The sequence below is a fragment of the Arabidopsis lyrata genome (genome assembly GCF_000004255.2).
Source record: "Arabidopsis lyrata subsp. lyrata unplaced genomic scaffold ARALYscaffold_1, whole genome shotgun sequence".
Taxonomy (NCBI): Eukaryota; Viridiplantae; Streptophyta; class Magnoliopsida; order Brassicales; family Brassicaceae; genus Arabidopsis; species Arabidopsis lyrata.
Window position 1 is genome coordinate 3053041 of NW_003302555.1, and position 26163 is coordinate 3079203.

General features: G+C 36.6%; 7 protein-coding genes across 7 annotated transcripts; 1 reads left to right on the forward strand and 6 right to left on the reverse strand.

Annotated features, from left to right (window-relative positions):
• Positions 1-1146: 1146 nt before the first annotated feature.
• On the reverse strand, positions 1147-2213 carry LOC110225294. The gene is made up of 2 exons (XM_021014667.1): positions 2121-2213; positions 1147-2048 (listed from the first exon to the last, which is right to left on the reverse strand). Exons 1-2 carry the CDS (start codon positions 2157-2159, stop codon positions 1368-1370), a joined length of 720 nt encoding a protein of 239 aa, XP_020870326.1. The 5' UTR covers positions 2160-2213; the 3' UTR covers positions 1147-1367.
• Positions 2214-6751: 4538 nt separating this feature from the next.
• Positions 6752-10256, reverse strand: LOC9328504 (cation/H(+) antiporter 5). The gene is made up of 4 exons (XM_002892396.2): positions 9668-10256; positions 8568-9587; positions 7795-8454; positions 6752-7366 (listed from the first exon to the last, which is right to left on the reverse strand). Exons 1-4 carry the CDS (start codon positions 9944-9946, stop codon positions 6902-6904), a joined length of 2424 nt encoding a protein of 807 aa, XP_002892442.1. The 5' UTR covers positions 9947-10256; the 3' UTR covers positions 6752-6901.
• Positions 10257-10314: 58 nt separating this feature from the next.
• Positions 10315-11405, reverse strand: LOC9328505 (uncharacterized protein At1g08160). Its single transcript, XM_021014458.1, has one exon. It carries the CDS (start codon positions 11236-11238, stop codon positions 10567-10569), a length of 672 nt encoding a protein of 223 aa, XP_020870117.1. The 5' UTR covers positions 11239-11405; the 3' UTR covers positions 10315-10566.
• Positions 11406-12712: 1307 nt separating this feature from the next.
• LOC110225000 lies at positions 12713-13205 on the reverse strand (the record flags this gene model as incomplete). Its single annotated transcript, XM_021013403.1, has 2 exons — positions 12713-13005; positions 13098-13205. Coding segments are annotated over 2 exons (156 nt in total), but the record flags the coding sequence as incomplete, so codon positions are not given.
• Positions 13206-14725: 1520 nt separating this feature from the next.
• LOC9328506 (histone H2B.2) lies at positions 14726-16323 on the reverse strand. Its single transcript, XM_002892398.2, has one exon. It carries the CDS (start codon positions 15527-15529, stop codon positions 14915-14917), a length of 615 nt encoding a protein of 204 aa, XP_002892444.1. The 5' UTR covers positions 15530-16323; the 3' UTR covers positions 14726-14914.
• Positions 16324-16411: 88 nt separating this feature from the next.
• On the reverse strand, positions 16412-17168 carry LOC9328507 (cyclin-dependent protein kinase inhibitor SMR2). Its single transcript, XM_002892399.2, has one exon. It carries the CDS (start codon positions 16922-16924, stop codon positions 16589-16591), a length of 336 nt encoding a protein of 111 aa, XP_002892445.1. The 5' UTR covers positions 16925-17168; the 3' UTR covers positions 16412-16588.
• Positions 17169-19710: 2542 nt separating this feature from the next.
• Positions 19711-25990, forward strand: LOC9328508 (vacuolar protein sorting-associated protein 41 homolog). Its single transcript, XM_002889635.2, has 19 exons — positions 19711-20200; positions 20438-20710; positions 20781-20960; positions 21059-21316; positions 21418-21550; positions 21638-21728; positions 21826-21928; positions 22246-22349; positions 22436-22529; positions 22970-23125; positions 23205-23267; positions 23372-23437; positions 23759-23986; positions 24078-24155; positions 24244-24363; positions 24496-24576; positions 24690-24775; positions 25098-25179; positions 25269-25990. Exons 1-19 carry the CDS (start codon positions 19937-19939, stop codon positions 25740-25742), a joined length of 2934 nt encoding a protein of 977 aa, XP_002889681.1. The 5' UTR covers positions 19711-19936; the 3' UTR covers positions 25743-25990.
• The last annotated feature ends 173 nt before the right edge of the window (positions 25991-26163 follow it).

The window sequence follows — 26163 nt, forward strand, 5'->3', positions numbered from 1 at the left end:
CATGGATGAGAAATCAAATACTCACATTATGCTTAAGAAAGATAACAGGAGCTTCTTGGTCACCAGATTGCTTGCACAGTTTTGAGAAGCCCTGAGTCCTGAGTATCCAAGAGAGCTACAGTGATATATCTGCAAATGAGAATCAAAAATGAAAATTGAGAGGGAGAGCCAAAGAAAGGGGTCATTTTTGCATTATTTTCTAAAAATAAACGTTCTCCCTGAACAGTCTGATAAATTTGAGGACTGGAACTACCACTAGTTAGAGGAATGATAGACATGAATAAATCCTAGAAGCTAGATTAGTAATACTGCAACACATTGATATAAAGGATATGTGGCAGTACATTAAGAAGACTTGACATTTGCAGATATTATTCAACTCCACAAACAATAGTCAGTCTCATAAGCAAACCAAGCAGGGACCCTTTAAGTGAACTCAGGCCTGAAAGATAGCTCTCGTAAATGGTTGATTGGCCTGAAACGAAGGATTCAATGGTGAGGCATGAAATAGCCAAAACAGATATATGACATGTAAAGGCAACAACTTTGAATCCGAGTACAACACAGAATTATAAACAGTACAACTTCAACGCATCTGAAGCATAAATTTCAAGCAAAATCTAAACCCTTTCACCAACTAGATGGGAATTAAGACAAAACTGGAATGAACATTCTAATGTCAGCAATCAGATTGAGGATTCAATTGAAAGATCAACCATCCCCAAAATCGGCAAAAAGACAAAACCCTAAAGCAATCAGATTTGTAATCTACAGCCAAACGAAGCAGGACCTGTCAACGCTATGGACCCAAAGGATGAAACCAAAAAAAAAAAAAAAAACAATCTTGAAACTCCAAGGATCGAAATTTCGAAACAAAGTTGCGTTCTTTTGTAGTAACACACAAACCTGCAACACACAAACTCCAAGGTTAAAACCTGCAACACACAAACTTGTGCTTTGCAAAACTCTTCATTGATACTTTTAACCTCTTTAACCTGGATACCTGAGATAAAACCACTCAGAACAAACCATTGTCAATAAAGAACCAGCTAGTTCATAAACAGAATTTCCAAAATCGTAGATTACTCCAATACCTGAAACAATCTTTGATTAACCTGCAAAACACAATCTCAACACCAACTTGTTAGTCATTAAAATAGTAAACTTGAGATTGTACTTACAGAAGATAATTTAGATGAAATCGAGAGCAATGAACTCAAAAACTCAAAACGAAATCGCAAAATCAGTGAACTGAAACACAAGGGGAGAAGAAAGTGACTAAACGGAAAATGTATCTGAATGAACCAAAAAAGACAAGCAAATCGTAGAAGGAACAAAGAGCTCACAACAAAAAAAAAACAATAGTTCTACTCATGATCATCTGAATCTGATGAGTCGCTTGACCGACTTGAATTGTCAGAATCGTCAAATTCATCTGCATTGTCATCACCACCTACACTAACATCATCAAGATGGAGATTTTCAACATCAACCAATATAGTGTTTTCAAGAGAGTGTTCAACCACACTAATAGAGTCTACAGAGTTTTGTTGCATCGGATCGTGGTCCTTCACTCCATCTACTCTTCCTCTTGGATTAATTTGTGTAGCTGTGATCCACGGATCATGGATGCGTTTAACTCTAGGATATGGAATATAGCACACTTGATCGACTTGGGATGCAAGAACAAATGGATCATACTTATTCAGCTTTTTCGACGAGTTAATCTCCGTAACGCCAAATTTGGTAAGTCGAACACCACGTTCCCTTGTAGGATCATACCACTGACACTTGAAAAGCACACATTTTATGAGTCCAGGATATTCGACCTCTAAAATGTCTTCTATCACACCATAGTATTCTTCATCCATCGTACGCACAACAACTCCATGGTTGACGGTCTGTCTATTTTTTGAGGCAGTCCTTCTCTTAAATACATATCCACGAGTACAATATATTGGCGATGAAATCGTCTCAGAAAGTGGTCCTCCTACTAACTCTCGAAGCCACGTTGGAACTGGCTCACCCAAAGAAGACGCTGATTTAACCTACAAATATGAATTAACAGTTTAGCAACTTAGTACAATCCAATTAAAAAAAAAAAGAGGTTTTCAACTCACATAGTATTTTAGCCACTTCGGAAATTCTTCTTCTTTCATGATCTCTATTTCGTTATCACTTTTCTGTGGATATGAGCTCTTGATATTTTGGACAAATTTTCTGTAAAAGTTACCCATCAAATTAATCAAAAAAATCTACTCAAAATAAATATATAGAGAGAATTAAAATACCTCTCATATGGTAATACTTCTTCGCAGTTACGAAGTATATAGTTATGCACATGTTTGTATTCTTCATCTGTCAACCAAACTGACTGTTGTTTTCCGCTAAACCGCCCTACTTCTGTAAATATTTTTGGGATATCGGTGTGGTAAGAAGGTTTCTTACCGCCATCATCATAGCGGCCTGGTTTTCTAGCTTTTGTTTGAACATTAGGTGCGAAGTAGTACGAAGAAAAATATGAAGTCTCTTCACTTATACTCTGCGCCACAATAGAACCCTCGACCTTGCTCAGATTTTTCACTTTCTTTTTAAGATGGAACATGAACCTTTCAAATGGATACATCCACCTATACTGAACAGGTCCACCTAGAGCTACTTCTCGAGGAAGATGAACCGGAAGATGTTCCATAACATCAAAAAAAGATGGTGGAAATATTTTTTCTAAATTGCATAAGATCAAAGGAATGTTCTTATCTAGGAGAGCTATGCCATCGGCTGTGAGGGATCTTGAGCAAAGGTCTCTGAAAAATGTACTTATCCCTGCAGTAATTTTATATATTTATTAGTAAACCTGTAAATATGTTTTCATAATATATATATCTAAGTAAAATAATAGTTAAGTTAACAGTACATACCGGCTATTGCTTGATGAACATTTTTAGGTAAAAGTTCAGCCAATGCGAAAGGAAGCAAACGTTGCATAAAAACATGGCAATCATGACTCTTCATTCCAGAAAATTTGCCGTTGTTAATATCTACGCAACGCGAGAGATTAGATGCATAACCATCAGGAAATTTAACACTATTGATTATCCAATCAAATAGCGCTTTCTTTCCCTTTGCATCTAATCTGAAGATTGGAATTGGACCTTTTCCATTGTCCATAACATATAGCTCAGGACGCTCACATATATCAGGAAGGTCCAATCTCGATTTTAGATTGTCCTTTGTCTTGCCTAGCACATCCAAGATTGTATTTATGATATTGTCAAAAAAGTTCTTCTCAATATGCATCACATCTAGGTTATGCCTTAGCAAATGATCCTTCCAATACGGTAAATCCCAGAAGATACTTTTTTTGTGCCAGTTATGGTTAAGACCATACCCATAAATAGGATCATGTCCATTACCGCCAACATCGGTTGTCTTAAAAACACCAAAATCTCTGAATTGTGTCAGTATATCTTGTCCTGATAACATCGGAGGCGAGTCATCACTCACCATTTTGTTTTTTCTGAACACATTCCTACTTCGCCTATATGGATGATTCTTTGGTAAGAACCGTCGATGACAATCAAACCAACAAGATTTTTTTCCATGCTTAAGCTGAAATGCATCTGTAGTATCCTGACAGAAGGGACATGATAGCCTTCCATGCGTTGTCCACCCAGATAACATTCCATATGCTGGAAAATCACTAATCGTCCACATCAGAACAGCACGCATCACGAAATTGTTCCTTAGAGAAACATCATATGTAACTACACCCTCGGACCACAACATTTGTAACTCATGAATCAACGGTTGTAAGAATACATCAAGTGATCGCCTAGGATGTTCAGGTCCAGGAACAAGAATGCTTAGGAACAAAAATTCTCGTTTCATACATAGAGATGGAGGAAGATTATAGGGTGTTAAGATTACCGGCCATAGTGAGTATTTGCGTCCAGACTTTCCGAATGGATTAAAAGCATCCGTACATAATCCCAAATACACATTCCTATGCTCATTTGCAAAGTCTTTATACAACGAATTGAAATGTTTCCATGCTTCAGCATCAGAAGGATGCGAAATATTCCCGTCGGATGAATGCTCTGCATGCCATCTCATAGGACCTGCCGTGCGTTTAGATTGGTATAACCTCTTCAACCTATCTGTTATTGGCAAATACCACATACGCTTGAAAGGTACTCGACTTTTTCCACTTGTAACCTGAAATCTTGGCTTCTGACAAAATGTACAGGCATCCAGATTTGCGGTATCTCTCCAAAATATCATGCAGTTATCAACACACACATCTATCATCTGGAAGGGTAACCCAAGTGAAGATACCAATTTTTGTATTTCATAGTAAGAACCAGGTGCCAAGTTTGGTTCTGGCAGTAAATCCTTCACGAAATCAGCTATTGCGTCAACACAATCCTCCGACAAGTTATACTCTGTTTTTATATTCATCATCCGTGTTGCAGCTGATAAACGAGAGTGACCCTCTTTACAGCCAGCATAAATTGGTTTCTTCGCTGCATCTAACATATCAAAAAACTTTTTCGCTTCTAAGTTTGGTTCTTCAATTCCACTTTCAGTCGTTTCGCGAAAAGCATCTGTTACCATCTGTATTACACCGGTAGGATCTCTAGTTATATTCTCTTCCTCTTCATTACTATTATTATCTCCAAGTTCCAACCCATGATTTTCATCATCTTCGTTACTATTTGCTAAAGTTTCAAAATCTTCCCCATGAGAAAACCATATGTAATATCCAGGCGTAAATCCTCTACTATATAAGTGCTTCCAAATAGAATCTACTGGAAGAAATTTCTCATTACCACAAGTAGAACAGGGACAATACATCTTACCACACTCCAATGGAATCTCTTGATTTGCAGCAAAACGCATAAAATCAACAAGACCTTCTTTAAATTCCTTTGTTAATTCTCCAGTACCTTCATCTATATAATTATACATCCACTCACGATTTTTGTTTTTTGGTCCTGTCATTGAAAATAGTTTTCAATTTTTTCAGAAGTATAACTTCACAGAAAAAAAAAAAGAGAAAAGAAGAAGAAGATGATCATATTTAACCTAAATTTTTTTCCTTTTTTTTTTGGTTTTTTCCGTTTTTTTTTTGTTTTTTCCGTATTTTTTTTTTATTTTCGTTTTTATTTTTTTCCCCACTTTTCCAACAAAAATTTTGTCATTAACTTGTTAGAAATAAATTCCCACAAAAGAATTTGTTTCTAACAAATATTTTGTTAATAATTTCCAACAATTTAATAATTATTGCTAATTTGCAACAATATCATATTTGTTGGACAATTCCAACAATTTTCCTACGACGTTTGTGACAAATTTACCATAACCAAAATTTATTGGAACTTTGCAATAAATTTTCAATAAATAAAATATTTGTTGCAATTTTATAGAATATCGGTTACAAATTTTCAACAAAATACGATTATTGGAAGCATCTGTTGGAATATCACATGTTTTCTTGTAGTGATAGAACTCAAATGCCAACATAAACTTCAAGCGTATAAGAAGTAGAATTCAACTCATGAAAACTGCAACAAATTTAAACATCAAAATTTGGATGAGAAACATAAAACTGAAAACATGGCTTCGCCTAAACAAGAGAGAGCCTAACAGAAATGCATCAATCTATAGAAACCTCCATTTGCTAGTGCACGTGACCTTTAAGACCAACACAACAACCTTCATAAATAACATATATACCAACTCTACACCTAATCGACAAAAATCTCCAATTCGTTTCTGAATCCAACCGAACAGAACCGTCGTCTCTTTCCCGTTCGAAACGAATGCGTTTTCTCTTTCGAATCCAATCAAGGAGAACCACCGTCGTCTCCTATTTTTTTTTTGTTGATGATTTTATTTTCTTAATTTATTTTATTTGTTTGGTTAATTTTTAATTTCAATTTAAATAATATATCACATAGCATAATGATTGGTTAAAACCAAAGGGGGTGAATATAAGAGTTCAGCCGTAGGGGTGAACCCAAGAATTGTTCATAAAGTAAGCATGCAAAATAAACCAAATAATATAACAAAGAAAAATAAATACTAAAAGAGACTAGAAAATAAGTAACCCTGTAACTAAAGAATTCTGTATCTAGATCAAGATATATAATACCAAATTACTCTCATAGTCAAATTCTCCAAATTTAAAATTATACAGAGCTTCAATGCTTCAACCCAATGTAAATCATAATCACATGATTAAGTTTCTTCCAAGTAATTAATTAGGCATTAGATTTACTAGTCGCAATTGTGGTCTAAGACTACAAAAAAAAATTAGAACCAGGGTAAATCACCTGCAAACCATTTTGAACTCAACCAGGTTTAATTAATTCATCTTGTAATGGCCTCAATTAATTCATCTTGTAAAGGTTTAATTAATTGGGGAATTTCATTGAAAATATTAAGTGCGTGAAATTCTCATAATTTTTTGAATGATCAAGTGGGTGCCAAGTACAGCCTGTACAGGTATTTTAAGACTGCACTGATTTGCTATGTGATTTGTTTACTCTTTTGCTCAAATTTGCCGTTTTCTTTATTGTATAGCGAAAAAGAGAAAAAACTTGTAAACTCCAAAATGTTAATCATTATAAATCTTTTACTATTGTTTTCTGTTTTTCTAATTTTTTTAAAAATCATGTGGAATGAAAAGTCTAACAAGTTATACTTAAAAATTTTAATCAGATCTTCTCTGTGCAAGTCGGATCTCGGAACGGTCATTTTGTAAGTTGTTATCATCACAAGGCCACGGAGACAAACTGTCACTTGCAAATTTTGGAGCTACAAATGTGTCTCGTGTGAGAAGTGTATTTTCTATATTTGATATCTTATAAATGAATAAAGAGTAGACGCCAATGTAATATCATCTACAAGCTACATTCTGTTGTTGTTGCACCACCAACACCGAACCTCTACGGGGGAAATCTGAAGACACCAACAAATCTCCAATCACACCTAACTCATCAAACTCCGTCCACTCACTCAGTGCACTCACCACGTCTGTCCCTACTCCGGCGCTCCTCCCCACCACGAATAAATCAAAAGAATTAGCAATCGAGAGAAGGAGTGTTGATGTGTCGGAACCGTCGTTAACTGTCTCCTCTACATATTCCACAAAACTATGTTGTCCAGCAGTATTGTTATTGTTCCTCAGAACCTCCTTAACCTCTGCCGAGTCCAACATCTGATCCCACCCAGTGGTCATCCCATCCATTTTCGCTGGGACTAGCTTCAACACTGTTAGGTTCACATTCGGATTCCTCATCATTTGCCTCCCCAGTGCCAAGGCTTCTCTGTCGTCTTTCCCGCCCACAAAAATTGCGCAGACCTGGTTTCAGACAAATTCAACATGATTGAGAAGATGCCAAGTTTTTACCAACAAAGTGAGCAGACCTGTTAGCAGCTTGTATATTTATAATTTTTTATCAAATATTCCCATGACCTTTTTTTTTTTTGCATTTTTCTAAGTTATTGAAATGTGATTTTTCACAAAACTTTTTTGCAGAAATGTTACTTTTAAAGCTTTTTATTGGTCTTTTGTCAAAGATAAAAAAAAAATGCTTTCACATGCATGAAAAAAAAAACCCCTGCAAACTTAAAATGACAAAAACGCAAAAAAAAAAATTAAAGTGATATTTTGGACAATTTTCCTATTATAAAAAAAAGAAAAATTAAGTTTCACATGTGAACACAAATTCAAGCACGGAAACTAAAGATTAGCGTATGAAACAATCAAAACTTCAATATATGTGTTACCTGATACGACGGGTTGCTCTTTTGCGCAGAGAAAAGGTTTTGGCGATGGACAAATATCCCCACGGAACAAGGTGCTTGTCTCAAGACATTCAAGTTAGCGTTCCTACGCATGACATCGTCTGAGACCACCGTTGTCTGGTCAAGGGACCATATTATGTGGAAAGGGAGCATGATGAAAGAAGCTTGTTTGTCGAGAGCGAGCGCGTAAATCTCTTGGTGCATGTACTTAGGGTTTGATATGGATGTGAACAATTCCAGCGATATCGATTTCCAGTAATGTTTGAAGTTATCAAAAGCGATTAGGACGTTGTTTGAATAAGACCGGTTTCCGGGCTCGGCCTTTTGCATCTGGTGGGAGATGAAGACTGGATTGTCTAAACCCACAAGCTCGACGAGGTGAAGCACGTAGCAAGAGATTGTGGATTCATGTAGAGGAAAAGACTGTCCTAGAAGGTTGATCATCCCTGAGATGTGGTCTGCTTTGTGAATGCACACTAGAAACTTCAGCTCTGATCCAAGCTTCAGGCTCATTAGATTCCGCTTCTGGAAACTAATGAATCGTTTTGACGAATCATATAGGTAATGTATCAACACTGGTGATATCGTAGAGCTCACTAAAATCATCAATGCCATTATCGAGAAGGACTTCACATGAAGAACCTGTATATTAACACAAAAAATTAATCTTATAAAACAAGAAAAGAAAAAAAAAACAATAAGTGTTGGAGAATTATGAATTGTCTTGAATATAAAGAAAAAATATTGGAACTCACATTGCTTTCAACGCCATACATAAAATAACACAGCTCAACAATTCCTTTGTTGCTGAGGATGAGTGCCATAACGAAAGAGTCGGTTAGAGGCATTTTGGCTAGCAATGCAGGAATCGTTGAGAAGACAATCTTGGCGACTAAGACAACGATGATGATGGTCAAGGCTTCATACAACTGACCTTCAAAATGCCATATTTGACCGATCTCCTTAGCTATCCAAGGTCCATCGATTTGCATCATTGAGAAGAACAAGAAAAGTGGCAAAAGGATTCCAGTGTTAAAGCTTTCAAACTTTTCTATCAGTAGAGACCCTAGAGGAGGACCGTGAGGCACACACAAACCCAAAACGAAGGGTCCAACAGCCGGAAACATGTGAATTTCCTTCAAAAAATAGTAACCACCGAAGGCTAAAATGAGGATGATGTAGATGAAGCATTCCTTCACCGGTCTCTCTTGTGGTGTCCTTCTGATCACCCAAAACATCGCCGGTCTCACAACCCAAACCATGACTATGACATATCCGATAATTCCTACGCCTTGCAGCGCAGAAACCCTCCAGTCCAACCACGCCACAAGGGCAAATAGATTAACAGCAAAACCCGTTACATCCGCCACCATAGCGGTGGAAAGCACGATCCTGCCAAACTCTGAGTGGTTGATCTTGAGATCCCTTAATAGCCTTGAGATACCCGTGAACGCCGAGATGCTCTGCATGAATAAAATTGTTCTGTACTCCATTCCTGTCAAGTATTTCCCCCCGGTCTCTCTTAGCTTACCAAACACCATGTTAGCCACGAAAATGGGGAGAAGAACAGTGACAATTCCTGTTACAATCACTTTCGTACCAGTCTTCTTAACCATCCCAACATCCATTTTAACACCTTCGAGGAACCAATAAAACACAAAAGCGAATCCACCGAGCGTCTCAGGGACTTTTGGCCTATAATCATCCGGGAATAAAATGTGTTGGATCGTCCAGTCATTCGGCAAAAGACTCGTCTGGCTCAAAGTTGCCCCGGCCTTCAACATTATTTTCCGATCACTCAGTCAAAGCAAACAATTTTGATACAAAAGAACAAAAGAGGAAGAAAGGGTCTTACAATCATCATGGAGGTGATCTTTGGCACAGGGAGGCCTATCATCTTTAGGGAGAAATAGAAAAACTGCCATAAACAGAGTACTAGGACGATTACGCTCTCGAGAAGGGGAAGACTGTAGTCCCATATCTTCATCCCGAGAACAGGTAAACCTAGCTTCTCCCACACGCCAAAAGAGTTCACAAGCATGGGTATTTGTTCGCAGAACTTGGTCCCGTCTTCATTATAGCCATATCCATGATATGAGAAATCCGACCAGAAGGTTGCGTTATATGCCTCCATTTCTTTTTACAAACCCCGATGCCTAGATTCTTAATTTTTCTTCTTGAGAGAAGAAGAAAACAAGAGAAAGAGATTTACAATTTCCACAAAAAAATTACAAAATCTTGGTGTTACATTGTCTTATTAGAATATACTACTAAAAATAGTTGATATTAATCTTTGTCTCTCTCTATTTCTTTTTTTGTTGTTGTTAACTGTCTGTTTACCTGGCGACTAATTTACATGTTTGTTTTACCTCTCTGGTTGTTTAAAAACCTCCATTAAATTGTGTCTATCAAAGTTTTGTTAGAGATCCCGACATATCCGGGAAACGTACTAGTTTTGCATGTATCCTTACGTTATAAAAGTCTTGATAAAGTTATTAAATCGTCAAATATTATTTTTTTAAAATCCATATTTCAACAAATTTAATACACTTACAGAGTAATAAAATGTAAAGCATTTTAACCCAAAAAAAAGAATAGAATAATAATGAAAAGAAAAAGACAAATGAAATGATTGGACAAGAACAAAACCAAAGCAGAAATTTAGAAAAGAAAAACACACACACAATCAATCAAGGGCACATATAGCAAATTTTGCACACAAATGAAACCAATTCAAGATGATGATAATTCAAACTAAAGACGAGTTTTGCATAAGACTCTCTGGAATCCATCCAACGAGCTTGATGTAACGTTGATCATTACAGGCGTACACACAGCCTTCAAAGTACGTCTCCTCGACCGGAAAATCCACGTCTTGTAGCTCACTCTAGCCGTTATATACACTTCCATTTCGATCGTCCCTTTTGATTTTTCAGCCCTCAAGTCCCTGGCATTGAACTTAGACAGTGCCACATTCTTGGACACAAGCTGCGTCTCAATCCTAGTCTCGTTCTTAGGACGTTGCTTGAAAGGAGAGATATTTTTGTGAGCCACGGACTGGTTATGATGAGCCGTGGAGATACGCATGGAGTGGTATCTTACGGAGACATGTTTCTCCGGGTTGTATGATTTGATCACATAGCTGAATTTTGCGGTGATATGATCGTCATTGTTGCCTATAGCAAAATCTTGGACCGACGCGGCTTCTACCGTGTAGATGAGTCGCTTTGGCCTAAGTGTGAGGTATGTGATCAATATGGCGAGACCCACAAGGAGTCCCAAGAGGACAAGGGCGACAATGATGCATAGGACAGGGTTCATACGCCTGCCCGGAAGGGGTTGCGGTCGAGGTTGCAACTGCGATTGCGATTGTGGCTGCGGTTGCGTTCGCCGAGCCGGTTGGTGGGCTGGGTTTGGAGGCACCATTGTCAGAGAAGATTTTGATGGACTTCTAGTTAATTGCTTGGAAAGGATAGAGAGCAAAGATTAATCTGATTGCTTTGATATGGTAACGATACATTATATATATATAAAGGGACTAACACGGACAATTAGATTCTTTGCCTTTGTATAAGGATTAGTCACAAAACTATTGATTTAAAATTCTTAATTCTTTGGCATTGCTTGTGAATAAATCAAGAAATCTTGGAAGCTGGAAGATTCCTACTTTTTTTTTTCTTGGTTTTAATTCTTTGCTTCTTGTTGTAACGTTGTACAACACTACAACTTTGGGTGGTAATAATAACATCTATGTTTTCTTTTTCCGATTTATCTGTAAATTTGGTCGTATGCATATGTATATCTAACATCAACGATCTCATTCACATGTAAATTACAATTTCATTAACACACAATAAAATTAAGTAAAATGGAATTTGTGTGGTGTGTGCTTGGTTTCAATTTAGTTAATGACAAAATTCAACATTCTGATTCACGTGAAGATATTACAGCTGAATTGCATGAATATATTATAGAGGAAGAAAAAAGAAATGTGTGAGATTGTAGGCGTCACTCATCAGTAATACATTTGCTCAGCTAAAGCCTAAAATTTTTTCTTGAGTAGAGAGATAAATTTCCATTTACTTTAACTAACATTGTTATGATTAGTTATGTTCCTTTGCTTTGTCGGAAGCCTTTATTCCTTTCCCAAAATGTGTAAAGGAAATAAAGATAGTCAGGAAAAAATGTTGTGAACAAAAATAAGAAAAAAAACAAACAACATTTTTCTGCAGAAACAAAAGCCAATCAAAGACAATGTTGTAAGATGTATTCCCCTGCTACATTTTTTGGCCAATGAGTACATGTTCTAGCCAATGAAAGATATTTGTTCAAAACAAAAGCCAATCAAAGACAATGTTGTAAGTTACAACTTTCTTCTGCAGATATAAATTCACATCCATATCAAAAAAAAAAAAAAAAAAACTCACGACTCTGGTTTTGCTTTGAAAACTTAACCACTAAGATTCACTTCTGTTTACACTTGGGCCCAGGCCCAATTTAAGACCGAAGGAGGGACTTATTACATTTGGGCCCACGTCCAGTTTACTTCTGTTTCGCTAACAGAGCCGTTAACAAGCGGAGAAAGCAGAACAGAGCAACGTGGGAGTTTCTTTTTTTTTTTTTTTGTAACTTTTTTTTCTTCTTGTAACTTTCTCTCTCTACTCTCAATTTTGTTCATGTAACAAGAAACATGATCAATGAGATCAAGGTATATAGTAGATGTTTCAATTTTCAAACAAAGAACTTTGGTGTTCTGTTATGTTGTTTCACCTTCCGTCACGAATGCGTTTGATCGAGTTAAAAGTTTTTTCTTTTCTTTTTTTTCTTTTTTTTTTTTTTTTTTTAAAGTTTTTTCTTATGCAGAGCGAAATATGTGTTGCTCAGCTCGTAAAAACATAAATTAACGCGAAACGAGGAGAATGTTCCGGTTCAGTCGATATAACAAGAAGAGCTACTACAAATAGATAGATCAACAACAACAAAACTTAAAAATCAAGAGAAACATTGCCAAAGATTCCAAAGTTGCCCGGTCAAAGAGAAAGATATATGATGTTCGACTATTGTCCATTGTGGTTGCCGTTGACCAACAAATACGTTTTCAAGTTGGTCAAAATCCTTATCTCTCATCTCGTCCAAACATGTTCATCAACGCTTCTTACTATAGCCTATAGTAACTGTCGGGAACCCCTTAAACTGGCTCAGGACAAGATCAGAAGAATAATCATAATTATTAGAAGAACAAATGTCAACAAAATAATGATAATAATCATCACTAAACGACTAACCAGAAGATCTTCGCCGTGGGTTTTTGGCTCGTCTTTGCTCTTATTGTTAGTCATGCTTCCGGGTGAAAGATGGCGATCATAAGTTGTGAAAGATATAAGACGAGGGTTTTATATATAGAAAAAGAAAATGCATGTGACACGAGTAATGAAACTTAAAAAAGGTTATTGCAAAGTGATGATACATGCTCTTTTGTACTATAAAGTATGCTTTTGTAATTAATTAGTATAATCAACTTAAAAAGAAAAAATACAGTTGAAGTGGGATCAATTTTTATTTTCACCTTTTTATTTGGGATATATTTCTACAAATCGAATAACTAATGGAATATTCCTTTTGGTGCTGCTGCTTATGCATAAATTGTTCTTTTTCCCATACTACATGTCGTATGCATTCTGAGTTGGTTGTGTGTTTTTACACAAACACACAAACTCAGACACGTTCTCATTTGTGTATCAATCTATGTATAGTTGGTGGTGGAGAAGGTGAAGGAGAAAGGATCTTCCAAGGGATATGCGGCGACCAACTTCAATGCTCCGCATTTAATGACTACTTTTTACTTTTACCTTTTCCATAGTTCCCATTATCTTTTCCCTTTTTCTGCATCACTTGTCAATAGCTCTGTTTATACAAAGACACACAAGAACACATAGTGTTCAGAATATTATACTCTAGTGGATTTCATTAATTTTTTATTTCGAAAAACAACCAATTCTTGCTCGAACGATGGCATTATGTTACGAACCTAGTGACAAATACCAAGATGTCCCTATGGGCATCGATTCCACCCACCTAGGTTGGATGGGCGTGCTTCGTTGGAAAACATGGATCCGCCTAGGCTGTCCCAGGGGTGAGCAAGGTGTGAATGTCGCCCATGGGCATCGACATCTTGCGGCTTTGAACGGAAACGGAGATAAGCGCAAGATCGTACTTCGTACGGAAAAATTGTACCAAAAAAAAAAACCTAGTGACATGTACATATTTTTCAAACTAAATTTTTCCATTAACAGAGGATTTTTAAACCATCAAATCACAACATATCTCATTAAACCGTCAACAACTGAGTCAGCTGTCAAACTCGATTGTCATGTTAGTTGTCACTTCATAACTTAAAAATTGCATCTTTCCACTGATTTTAAGTACTAACAGAAACTCTTTTTTGTATTTTTGTCAAATTTTTCTTCTTTTCAAATTTCTTTTAATCAGACGAACAACAAAAATCTTAGAGCATGGTTATAGGTGATACTAATATAATATCATTAAAAATTTTTTAATATTATTTATAATATTTGTTTATTATTTAAAAATTTTTATGATACTCCTACTAAATATATTTACATTGGTTAGACCGGTTTAAGTATCATAAAAAAAAATGCACAAAATCAAAAATTAATATATTAAAACATATAATTACAAAAGATAATATTACAATAAAAGAAAAAATTTTCTCTTTTTTCCCACAAAAACGCGTTTCTCCGACTAATCCCGAACCGCCATATTATCAGAAACTAGTATCACAAGTATCACTCCAGTGATACTATTCAGGCCCAAATTAATTATTTTACCCATAAAAAATCTGGTATGTACATGGTCTTAGAGAAACGAAATATGAAAGCTAAATAAACCACGATTGAAATTATCAAGTACCCATCTCCTTTTCGACAACAAGAAATATTCTACAGAACATTCATAAAACACGAAACGAAATAATCACATAATTATGGAAACATACTCTCTAAGTTAACCTTCCCCTAACATTAAAGTTGGAAAACATTACAAGAAAATTAGATACAACGATTAATTAGGGAATCAAAACTAACTAACGTTTCCTACTACCATAACCAACATAGTTACTAACAGCTTTAGAGCCTTCAGCGACGGCGTGGCGGCTAAGTTCACCAGGGAGAACCAACCTCACCGCTGCTTCGATCTCCCTCGACGACAACGTCTTCCGCTTCGTATAATCACTTAACCTCGCCGCCTCCTGCGCTATTCTCTCGAACATATCTCCCATGAACATGTTCACTACCGTCATCGCCTTTGACGTTATCCCTAAATCCGGATGCACTTGCTTCATCACTTTATACACATATCTCCTATACTCATCTCCTGCCAAATCGTCTCGCTTCTTCTTCTTTTTTTTCTTCTTCTTCTTCTCAACCGTATCTGTTTTTTTCAAAGTGCCTTCACTCTTGGAAGCGGGAGTTTCCGGTGGCTGAGGTGACTGTTCATCTCGAACCTCCACCGGAATCTCAACCGTAGTAACGTTTTCTCCGACGGGAATAGAGAAAGTGAGATCTTGCGTCTCTTGATCGTTTGCTGTCTCGGTGGTCACACACGGATCTTCTCCTTCCGTGACGGTTACTTTGATTGTCTCTTCCACTACTTTCTTCTTCTTCGTCACGGAAACCACCTTTGGTTTTCTCGGCGCCATTTTCTTCGTTAGTGAAACCGTAAGTGTTAAGTGGTTAAGATATAAAAAGGCTTTTTGGGATGGGGTAACAGTAATTCTCCGATTGACATGTGGTGACACGTGTCGTTCGAAGACCTAAACGTTGGTGATTAACACTGCGCGGTGGTTGTAAAAACTAAAAACTACAAAGTAAGAAAACTTATCCGGTGATTCGTACCTGTTTTAAATAACTAACCCAAACCCGATGGGCATATCAATGGGCCTATAACTACATCTAAACGGGTCTCAAAAGCCCACAACATCCTTAACCGTACTTAATTTTACATGTATAATTTTTATTTTCGATAATATATTTTTTAAATGAAATTATATGTGACCAAATAAGACCACTATCACCAGTTCACGGTTCACCAGCACCAGTTAAAAAAACAAATTTCGTTCCCAGAAAACAATGTAATGTAAAAAAAAAAAAGAAAGTAATTTCAATTCATTACAAACTTGAAACATGTTTGGATTTGCCGCTAATTATTTGATCGCTAATTTTTCTATATTTTCTTGTTCTCATTATTGTAATTTTCTTTCTTTATCATGGTTCGTAGAAGCAATTTTTTTTTTTTTATCCCAGATATAAAAACGTTCTACTACGATATATACATAATGATCTAATCTTTATTTTAAAATGATGTCATGCTCGATCATTCAGTGACAATTTTTTACGACCAAATTAACCAAAAAAAAAAAAATTCAACCAAAGCTAAGTAAATATGTTTTTAACCCTAATCACCTAAAGATGAGATGGTTATCATAATTCACCTATAGTCTCCCATCTCTAAGTTCTTTGTTATTTCTAAATCTTAGAAACAAAATCCCACCATCTTTTGAGACATCATGAAGATCAAAGTGTTAAAGACAAAAATAAAAAGACCGAATAGACAAAATCATGTACACAAGCAGAGTTAAAATCCCATAAAGAAACACGAATTCGGACTAAAGATTATTATAATAAGTAGTATATAAAGCGATTGAAAATTATGTGTAAAGGTAAAGAAAGAAGAGTATATCTACAGAATCAAATTTGATTCAGGCACTATAACTCCTCCGTTTCTTACGGATATGGTTTGGTTCGTGAACAAATAAAGTCTCTACCTCTTGGCTTCCGACGTCGGTGGCTTCGAAGAACCGAAGATCTTTGGACAATCTTTTCTTCTTTGTCAGAGAAATCTCACGCGGTCGCTTTCTTGGCGGCGGAGGACATGTCTCCACCTCCGGAATCTTGTGATCACTTGAAGTTGGAGTACACAAAGATTCTAACAACTCTTCTTTCTTCGATGTCTCTTGATGATCTTCTTCTTCTTGGCTTCTGGGTTTCTGCTCTACTGTCTTTTCTTCTTCTAGGGGCTCGAGAACCTTAGACATGGTCACATGGATGTGAAAGTTTCGTGGGTTTTTACCTTCCAAAGGAAAGAATATTAATTTGAAAGTGAAACTGGAATATAGAAAGTGATAGGTAGAGAGAGAGAGAGAGAGAGATAGAGAAAAGGGAGAGATTAAAGAGTTTGTATTTTGCGAAAATGTCCATGTATGTATTAATCTTGAATAAATGAATATTCGGATATTCAATGCTTTTTGTGCAACTTAATAGTTTTGGGAATTAGAAGTGAAACTTTTCAACTGCCCCTGTGTCCCAAACCTATCCTCAATTAGTTAGTTAGATTCATTATTAGTCTTTTACGTAATTAATTTGTATACTAATTTGGTTAACCATTAAAATAAACATTGTTAAGTACTGTATGTATTAAAAATTGAAAGTTAACGGAGAAGCTTATCCAAAATATGACTCATGTGTCACATCATCCTTCGATTGTATGTCTAAATACGTACAAATGGTTGGCATAGGATACCATTTCATCAACTTAAAAATAATATTTTCATTTCATAATTGATGTCCACTTTCCGACTCGCCCCTTTGGAATTATTCGCTGCTTCGCGGCCTACTATATGAACCAATCAGATACGGCCATGTCATCCTCCACTTTGATTTGTGTTCGAGAATTACTCATGTTACTATAGTCTTTTCTCGATGAACAAAATTACTTAACAAGGCTAAATGATATTTGGTAGGTTTTATATTTAAATCACTATGTGATCTATATATAAACCACAAGTTACTTGATCAATCAAACTGAACATGTATTTTAAATTTGTCCCCCCCCCCCCCCTTGAAGTAAGTATATGTTGATGTTATGTTGGCATTTAGTGTTTGCATCGAATGGTCGTTTCTGTCAATGGAAGACGTCCCGTCGCTGGCATTGAACGTACGGTAATAAGCATTAAATCTTAACAGTGTGATACATAATTTCTCTTATAGCTCATCACCCACTCTCTCTCTCTCTCTCTTTTTTAAAAGAATTTGGTGCATGTGAAGATTTGGTCACTAGAGTATCGTTTCTAGATGTTCAAGAGAGTAGTTGGAAGGCCGTATTGAAATCTATATGAGGTGGTAGAAACAAAATCTTCTTTTACATCGAATAAATGAAGACTCTTCTGATGATGCAGATTTTGTTCCAACTTCATTTGCTCTTAAGAGTCCTACGAGATCGTCAAACTTTTAAGAGAAATATATTGTCCTTTTAGGTTGTTATCGGTCATCAGGGAGATGTAGGGGCCATGACTGTACATTCTTTTTGGCCTATCAAAACTCGATTCTCTTTTTTAGCTCATTGGATTCGTGGTAATCATGCCTCTTAAGATTATATCTATATATATATATATACTATATTATATACTCCCTCCGTTTCGTTTTAGTTGTCGTTTAAGGTTTTTTTACACAAATTAAGAAAATCATTAAATTTTATGTTTTACCCTTTATTAATATATTTTATAAAAAAATTCATTGGCCGAAACATTAAAACAGTAGGGATAAAACTGAAAGTTTCACAAAACATTTGCATCGAAAACCTAAAACGACAACTATTATGAAACAAAATTTTAATTCTAAAACGACAAGTAAAACGAAACGGAGGAAGTATATATATATATATATATATATATATATATATATATATATATATATATGCTTATTCCCAATTCAAAACTATTGTAATTACTGTTTGTTAAATATTTAATGGCTTTAGAGTCATAACTTTTTTACATGTTAAAATTTAATGTTGTTAATTTTGTTGACAATAGTTAAAAATGTACAATGCAGTTGGTTAGGATTCCACAAACGGAAAAAAACAGTGACACTACTAGCAAAAAGTGAAGAAAAAAAATATGGTCATATTTATGAGTACAAGACTACAAGTATACGCTTAAAAGGCAAATAAAGCAACAATAAAAAAGGGGAGTTTGTGTGTCTTTAACTTAATATATTGGAGTGTTCGAAGTCCAAAAAAAAAAAAAGCAACAATAAAACTGTAAACAAGATGATCTTTTTGTAGTCAAGAATAGAGATGCATACTAAAGAGAAAAGTTGTGAAGAGAATGAAAGAGATAAAACCTAAAGACTCAGTTTAAAGGAGTTTTACCAAGAGAGCTAGTTTTCATTGGCTTAAGTGTTTTTATCTTCATGTCTTTGTTTCGTCTTCTTGTTTTTATGAATCTTTGTTGTGTATGTAAGAATAGATGGTGAAAAACCAGTAGCCAGGGATAGATCTCTGCGGAAACATACTCTTGCTCGAACCTGCAAACTCATTACTTCTTGTTTCTTTATCGCTTTTATATTCATTCTTTCTGTGAGTGATTGAGCATATATCAATTGAATCTGTTTCTATGTAAATCAAAACCTAACACAAAGATAGATTCTAAGAAAGAAGAAAATTGAACTTTTTGTGTGGAGAAGGAGTTGATCCTTGGGTGTGATCTCACCAGAAAACTTGAGATTCTTCTCTTTGTTTGAACCAAATGTCGGCATAACTCTGTCAAGGAATCTTATACTTCTCAAATTAATTAGATCGTGTGATAGGCAAAGGCAAAAGTTCCAAGTTTTGTGAAAAAAGAAAATGATTGGGACTACTAGGTTACTTTAGGCTTCTTTGTTTACCAACAATCTTTAAAGAGAAAAAGAAAAATTCTTAACATTGTCGAGTTTCATGTTGCTGTGCGACTACACTACATGACCACGTCTCTATCTTCTAAACATAAAAGGGTCAAATAAAAGGAGAAAAAAAAAAAAGTAACAAGCGCACACGTGGCACCTTTTTCATTGTCGCCTTCCAAATCATTAATTAAATTTTTTTTTTTCTCTTCTGTCATCACCAATAATTTAATGTAATTTAATTTTCTACCGATACCAAAACCTGAAACAAATTTTTTGAAGGATACAACAGCGAAGAAGATTCAAGGAGGCAGATCTGTGTTTCTCTGTTGAAGTCTGATTGATCTGATCGGAGCTATTGTGGAGGGATATACTGCAATTGCACGTTGGTAATGGCTTCGGTTCCGCCTGAAAACGGCGTGGACGGAGATGACGAAAGAGAGGAAGAAGAAGAAGAGGAGGAGGAGGAAGAAGAAGAAGAAGAGAACGGAGATGATGCTGAGGAGGAGCCACGCCTGAAATATCAGCGGATGGGTGGCAACGTGCCTACGTTGCTATCTAACGACGCTGCTTCCTGCATCGCTGTTGCTGCAAGGATGATCGCGCTTGGTACGCACGATGGAACCGTGCATATCCTCGATTTCTTGGGGAATCAGGCGAGTTTTTTTTCACTGATTTGATGTCTTTTAGATTTTTGGAATTTCGGGGTCAATTCCAACATTTTAGGAGTTTTAGTGTTTTGGTGATACTCTAATGAATTAAGAGCTGAGGTCGATAGATGGTAGGTGCATCTCGTTAGGTTTCTTGGTTGGTGGTGGAACAGTTTAGTTAGCCTGCTTTAGCTATAGTTTGGTCAAAGTTCAATTTGATTTGGTTTATGATGCTTTGTTCAGGTTAAAGAATTTCGTGCCCACACTGCTCCGGTTAATGACCTCAACTTTGACACAGAGGGAGAGTATATCGGAAGCTGTTCAGATGATGGGTCTGTTGTTATAAACAGCCTCTTCACTGATGATGAGAAGATGAAATTTGATTATCATCGCCCCATGAAGGCCATTTCCTTGGATCCAGATTATACGAAAAAGCAATCTAACAGATTTGTAGCTGGTGGCTTGGCTGGTCACTTGTATATGAACTCCAAGAGGTGGTTCGGTAATAAAGACCAGGTTTGTGGGTAGATTACGTTTTGGAATACAATCTACCGACTGTGAATTTGATAAGAGGCTGATTTTGTAGGTGCTACATTCTGGGGAAGGTCCAATCCATTCGGTGAAATGGAGAGGAAGTCTCATCGCCTGGGCTAATGATGTTGGTGTTAAGGTGTATGATACAGCCAAAGATCAGCGTGTTACATTTATTGAAAAACCGCGAGGAAGCCCCAGGCCTGAGGCTTTACTTCCCCACTTGGTTTGGCAGGTTAGTATGGATAACTCATTTTGTCTGATTACTTCTTTGATTGTGAATTCATCTGTAACAGTATTGATTTGAAGGGTTATTTTTTTTATTGTTTCCAGGATGACACTCTTCTTGTGATAGGTTGGGGGACATCAGTTAAAATTGCTTCGATTAAATCAGACCAGCAACAACCTGGAACTTTTAGGCAGATTCAGATGTCTAGTCTAACCCAAGTAGATATTGTGGCATCTTTCCAAACCAGCTATTACATTTCAGGGATTGCTCCCTTTGGTGATTCTCTAGTTATTCTTGCTTATATACCCATTGAAGGAGATGGTGAGAAGGAATTTAGCAGCACCACTACTCTATCGCGTCAGGTACTCTCTTTCTGGTGGTTTTGGTGTTGGGATGAGATATAGGGACATAAATTTTGGTATGCCTTTTGGGACGTTGTTGGGTCTGATTCTAAGTAATCCAGGGAAATGCCCAGAGACCTGAAATACGCATTGTATCATGGAACAATGATGAACTTACAATGGATGCTCTTCCTGTACACGGCTTTGAGCATTACAAGGCGAAAGACTATTCCCTTGCTCATGCTCCTTTCCCAGGTCAGAGATTTGTTCGAAAGTAGTTTGTTTTCTAGGGGAAGGAAAGCCTACGTTTGAATACTTATTCGGAATTTGATGTGAGTGTAGGTAGTAGCTATGCTGGGGGACAGTGGGCAGCTGGTGATGAACCACTGTACTATATTGTTTCTCCAAAGGATGTTGTGATTGCCAAACCCAGGTAGATTTTTGTGGTCACTATTTGTTGTCCATGTTATTCTAGTCCTTTGTAAATGAACCTTGCGGTCGCTAACTTATTTTGATTTTTTTCTTGTTAGGGATGCTGAAGATCACATTAACTGGCTTTTGCAACATGGATTCCACGAGAAAGCCCTAGCAGCTGTTGAGGCTAGTGAAGGACGAACCGAACTAATTGATAAGGTACTTTTTCGAAAATAGGTGTTAAACCTTTTATTTTTCTTCGCATTATGGTTCATTAATTTGCTCTCCACTTTTCTATACTAAAAGAAAGTGTTTTTTTTTTTTGTTCTTCATATTTTATAGTTTTCTGTATGCAATATTTCATGACATCGAAAATAAAAACACACTTTATTCTGGAAATACCCTTTTCGTTTAACCAAAGGATTCTCTGTTCAGATATTTCCTAAGCCTAGCAGATCTTGGTCGAGAAACCAACTATTATGTTCTCTATTCTTTATTGTGTTAGCAATTTTCAACTCTAACACAGAGTTATCTAGGTGGGAGCTGGGTATCTTGATCATTTGATTGTGGAAAGAAAATATGCTGAAGCAGCATCTTTATGCCCCAAATTGTTACGAGGATCTGCTTCAGCCTGGGAGAGGTTTGAACAAATTTGTATCTCTCATTTGCTAAATGTTTGGTTTTTGGTTGTTATGTACTTATCTAACAGCGTGGTTCTCTGTTCAGGTGGGTTTTCCATTTTGCTCAACTACGCCAGCTTCCTGTTCTTGTCCCATATATGCCTACGGATAACCCAAGGCTTAAGGATACTGTGTATGAGGTTTGTATATAAACAACTTTCTACAGATAGCACTTTTTTCGTGTTCTTGCTCCTTTGGAATTGTTAAAAACTAATAGATGAAAGTTGGGTAGTTTTACTAAGGAAAACCCAAGGAATACATGATTGCTTATAAGAGTGTTTGATTGCGTATACTTTTACGTTGACATGTCATAAAAGCGTGTTTTCCTTCAAATGAAAACACAACCTTGACTTTTAGATAAAAATCTTTGTAAATCGTGGACTCAAAACCAAACACAAACAGTCTGCTTTGCCGTTTGCGTTTACACTATGCAAAAAAACTTCATAAAACATGAAAATATTTTATTTCATAGAATTTAAAAATATATTAGTAAAAAAAAACTTCACTTGTAAACGCAAACTTGTGTTTGCAACAATTGAGGCATAAGATTTATCTTGAAGTTTATTTCTTTATGATGCAGGTTGCTCTTGTTGCACTGGCAACCAATCCCTCATACCACAAGGAGCTTTTGTCAGCTGTTAAATCTTGGCCACGTTCAGTATATTCTGCTTTGACTGTTATCTCAGCAATAGAGCCTCAACTGAACACATCTTCAATGACAGATGCCCTCAAAGAGGTCAGCATCGTCTGTCATGTTAAGCTGAGATTTATTAACATTCACGGATTCAGAGTTGTTTTTTTATTTCATGTATCAGGCGCTGGCAGAGCTGTATGTAATTGATGGACAGTATCAGAAGGCCTTCTCCCTATATGCTGATGTACGTATGTACTAAGAAAATATTTGTAAAAGTATCTGCCCCGATCTTATTCAGGCCTCTTGCGTTGAGAGTCACCTAAAATTTCCTTTCCTTTTTATCTCCAGCTTCTCAAACCAGAAGTGTTTGACTTCATTGAGAAATACAGCTTGCATGAGGCGATTCGCGGAAAGGTATACAAGAATTTTTTTTCACAGTTTGAGACTTCCAACATTATGTAGACTTTTCCTGGACGATCCAAAATTTAATCATCATCATTAATGTTAGCAGCTTAGGGATTCATGATTTTTTTCTTAGATATAGGTACAACTTCTGTGTAATACCTAATTCAAACAAATCTGGGTTTGCATATGATTTCCAATTTTAAGGTTATGGGATGGTCTAATGAGTAGTATTATCTTGGGGATTTAGGCATATCTACTGCTATTTTGTCTTGGCCTCATAATTTTGTCATACAGACCGGTGAACTTTGTTTCCCTTATCTACTTGTGTAGGTGGTCCAGTTAATGTTGCTTGATTGCAAGCGTGCCACTGTCTTATTTATCCAAAATAGGGATTTGATTCCTCCATCTGAAGTTGTTCCACAACTTCTGAAAGCTGCCAAAAATCCACAACTTCTGAAAGCTGGCAAAAAATGTGATTCAAGATATTACTTGTACTTATATCTGCACGCATTATTTGAAGTCAGTCATGATACTGGGAAGGATTTTCATGATATGCAGGTATGTGTAGTTAACTTGATATATGGAATGGATTTTTCCTTTCTCTTTCTCTTTTACTTAAATATTTTACTAAAATATATACATGCTGCAGGTAGAACTCTATGCTGAATACGATACTAAGATGCTACTTCCGTTCCTACGTAGCAGTCAACATTACAAGTTAGAAAAGGTACTTACCATTACAATGTAGCCAGCTTACTGAAATGAACTATCTCTGGGTTATGTCTTTGTGATTTTGATCTATTGCAACATCCCAGGCATATGAGCTTTGTGTCAAGAAAGATTTTTTAAGAGAGCAAGTGTTTGTCCTGGGAAGGATGGGAAATGCAAAACAAGCTCTTGCAGTCATCATAAATAAACTGGGGGATATAGAAGAGGTAATTGTCTTAGTACTCTGTGTTCAGTAACTGCTCTTCTTTCCACAATCCTTGTACAATATAATTGATGTCTTTCTGACTGGTTATAAATAAAACAAGCGATGGTAGTTAAATTTGATCGATCTTCTGCAGGCTGTGGAATTTGTGTCCATGCAGCACGATGATGATCTATGGGAAGAGCTGATTAAACAATGTCTAAACAAGCCTGAGATGGTAAAAACTGTTTTTGTGATGCGAATCACAACACAAACCAGCCTTGATTCTGCGAAATTTGTGTCCATGTAGTACTGTTTCCTTAATCTTCTGTTCCTTTCCACCAATTTTAGGTGGGCTTGCTGTTGGAGCACACAGTTGGCAATCTCGACCCTCTTTACATTGTAAATATGGTCCCAAATGGCTTGGAAATACCTCGGTTAGTTTTAACTATTACCCCTCATTGTTGTTACTCTATTTATGAGTTCGTCCAATCACGTGTTCTTACTTAAATAAACATCGACCCTCTTCTATGTGATGCCAAACCAGTTTTAACTATTACCCCTCATTGTTGTTACTCTATTTATGAGTTTGTCCAATCACGTGTTCTTACTTAAATAAACATCGACCCTCTTCTATGTGATGCCAAACCTTTTGGTTTACCCAAAGCTATGTTTGCACACAGACCATTCGCAGAATCATATGCTTCCTGAACTCTTCCGTCAAAATAATGTTCTCTTCATTGTTTCCTCTGCTTTCAGATTAAGGGATCGATTGGTCAAAATCGTTACAGATTACAGAACTGAGACATCTCTTAGACACGGTTGCAATGACATTCTCAAGGTATATATTTAATGTCACCAATTTCCCTCTGATAAATATATATCTGGAACAGACTCCAGGGAAGTTGATGTGTGGGGATTGTTGTGCAGACGGATATTGTTAATCTTCTCGTCAAGTGCTTCAACGAGGCTAGGCGCGGGGTCTGCCTAAGCCATGAAGACGACGATTCCCGTGCGAAGAGAGAAGACAATAATCGCTCATTCTCGCAGAGAATGGTAGTAGATAAATCTTTGAGCATAAAGGTGACAGAGGTGAAGTCGAAGACACGGGGGGACACACGGTGTTGTATGTGCTTCGACCCGGTCTCGATAAGAGGGGACACCGTAGTGGTCTTCTTCTGCTGCCATGCTTACCACGAGACGTGCCTCATGGATGCTGCCTTCAGTAACAGCAATAACAAGACAACGAAAGGTTCTTCGGGGTATGAATACAGCTACGATAATGGTGTGGATGAGGAGGAAGAGGATGAGGAAGAAGATGAGGGTGGTGACGGAGACAGACCTGGGCGGTCGCGTTTACGGTGCATATTATGTACTACTGCCGCCGCTGCGTCAGCTCGGTAGCGACCCCTTTTGTGCATGTGTTTGTGAAGTATTTTTGGTGTGCTTCGAAATTTTTTTTATTTTTTTTAAAGAAGAAAATGTTCATTGTTTGTTCTGTAGTCCTCTAAAATATAGCAAAAAGAGAAAGGCGAGAGATGAAAAACAGGTGTGTGTCAGAATTTGTGCCTTTGTATTATTTCCCGATGAGTGGCCAAGTGTACGATTGAATTGTCTTGAGTTTTTTACAAAGGCCAAGTTTGTTTCGCTTCTTTCTCTTTTTTCTTGAAACATCTCTATTTTTATTTTTCCTCTGTCCTCGATTGGTTTACTATTACTACTAATCCCGTTTATTGTTCTTTTCTATATAAAAATCTTAATTTCCCATAATTCCATTTTCAGCGTACTGCTTTGTTTGTCGTTTAGCAGAGAGTAAAATATACTG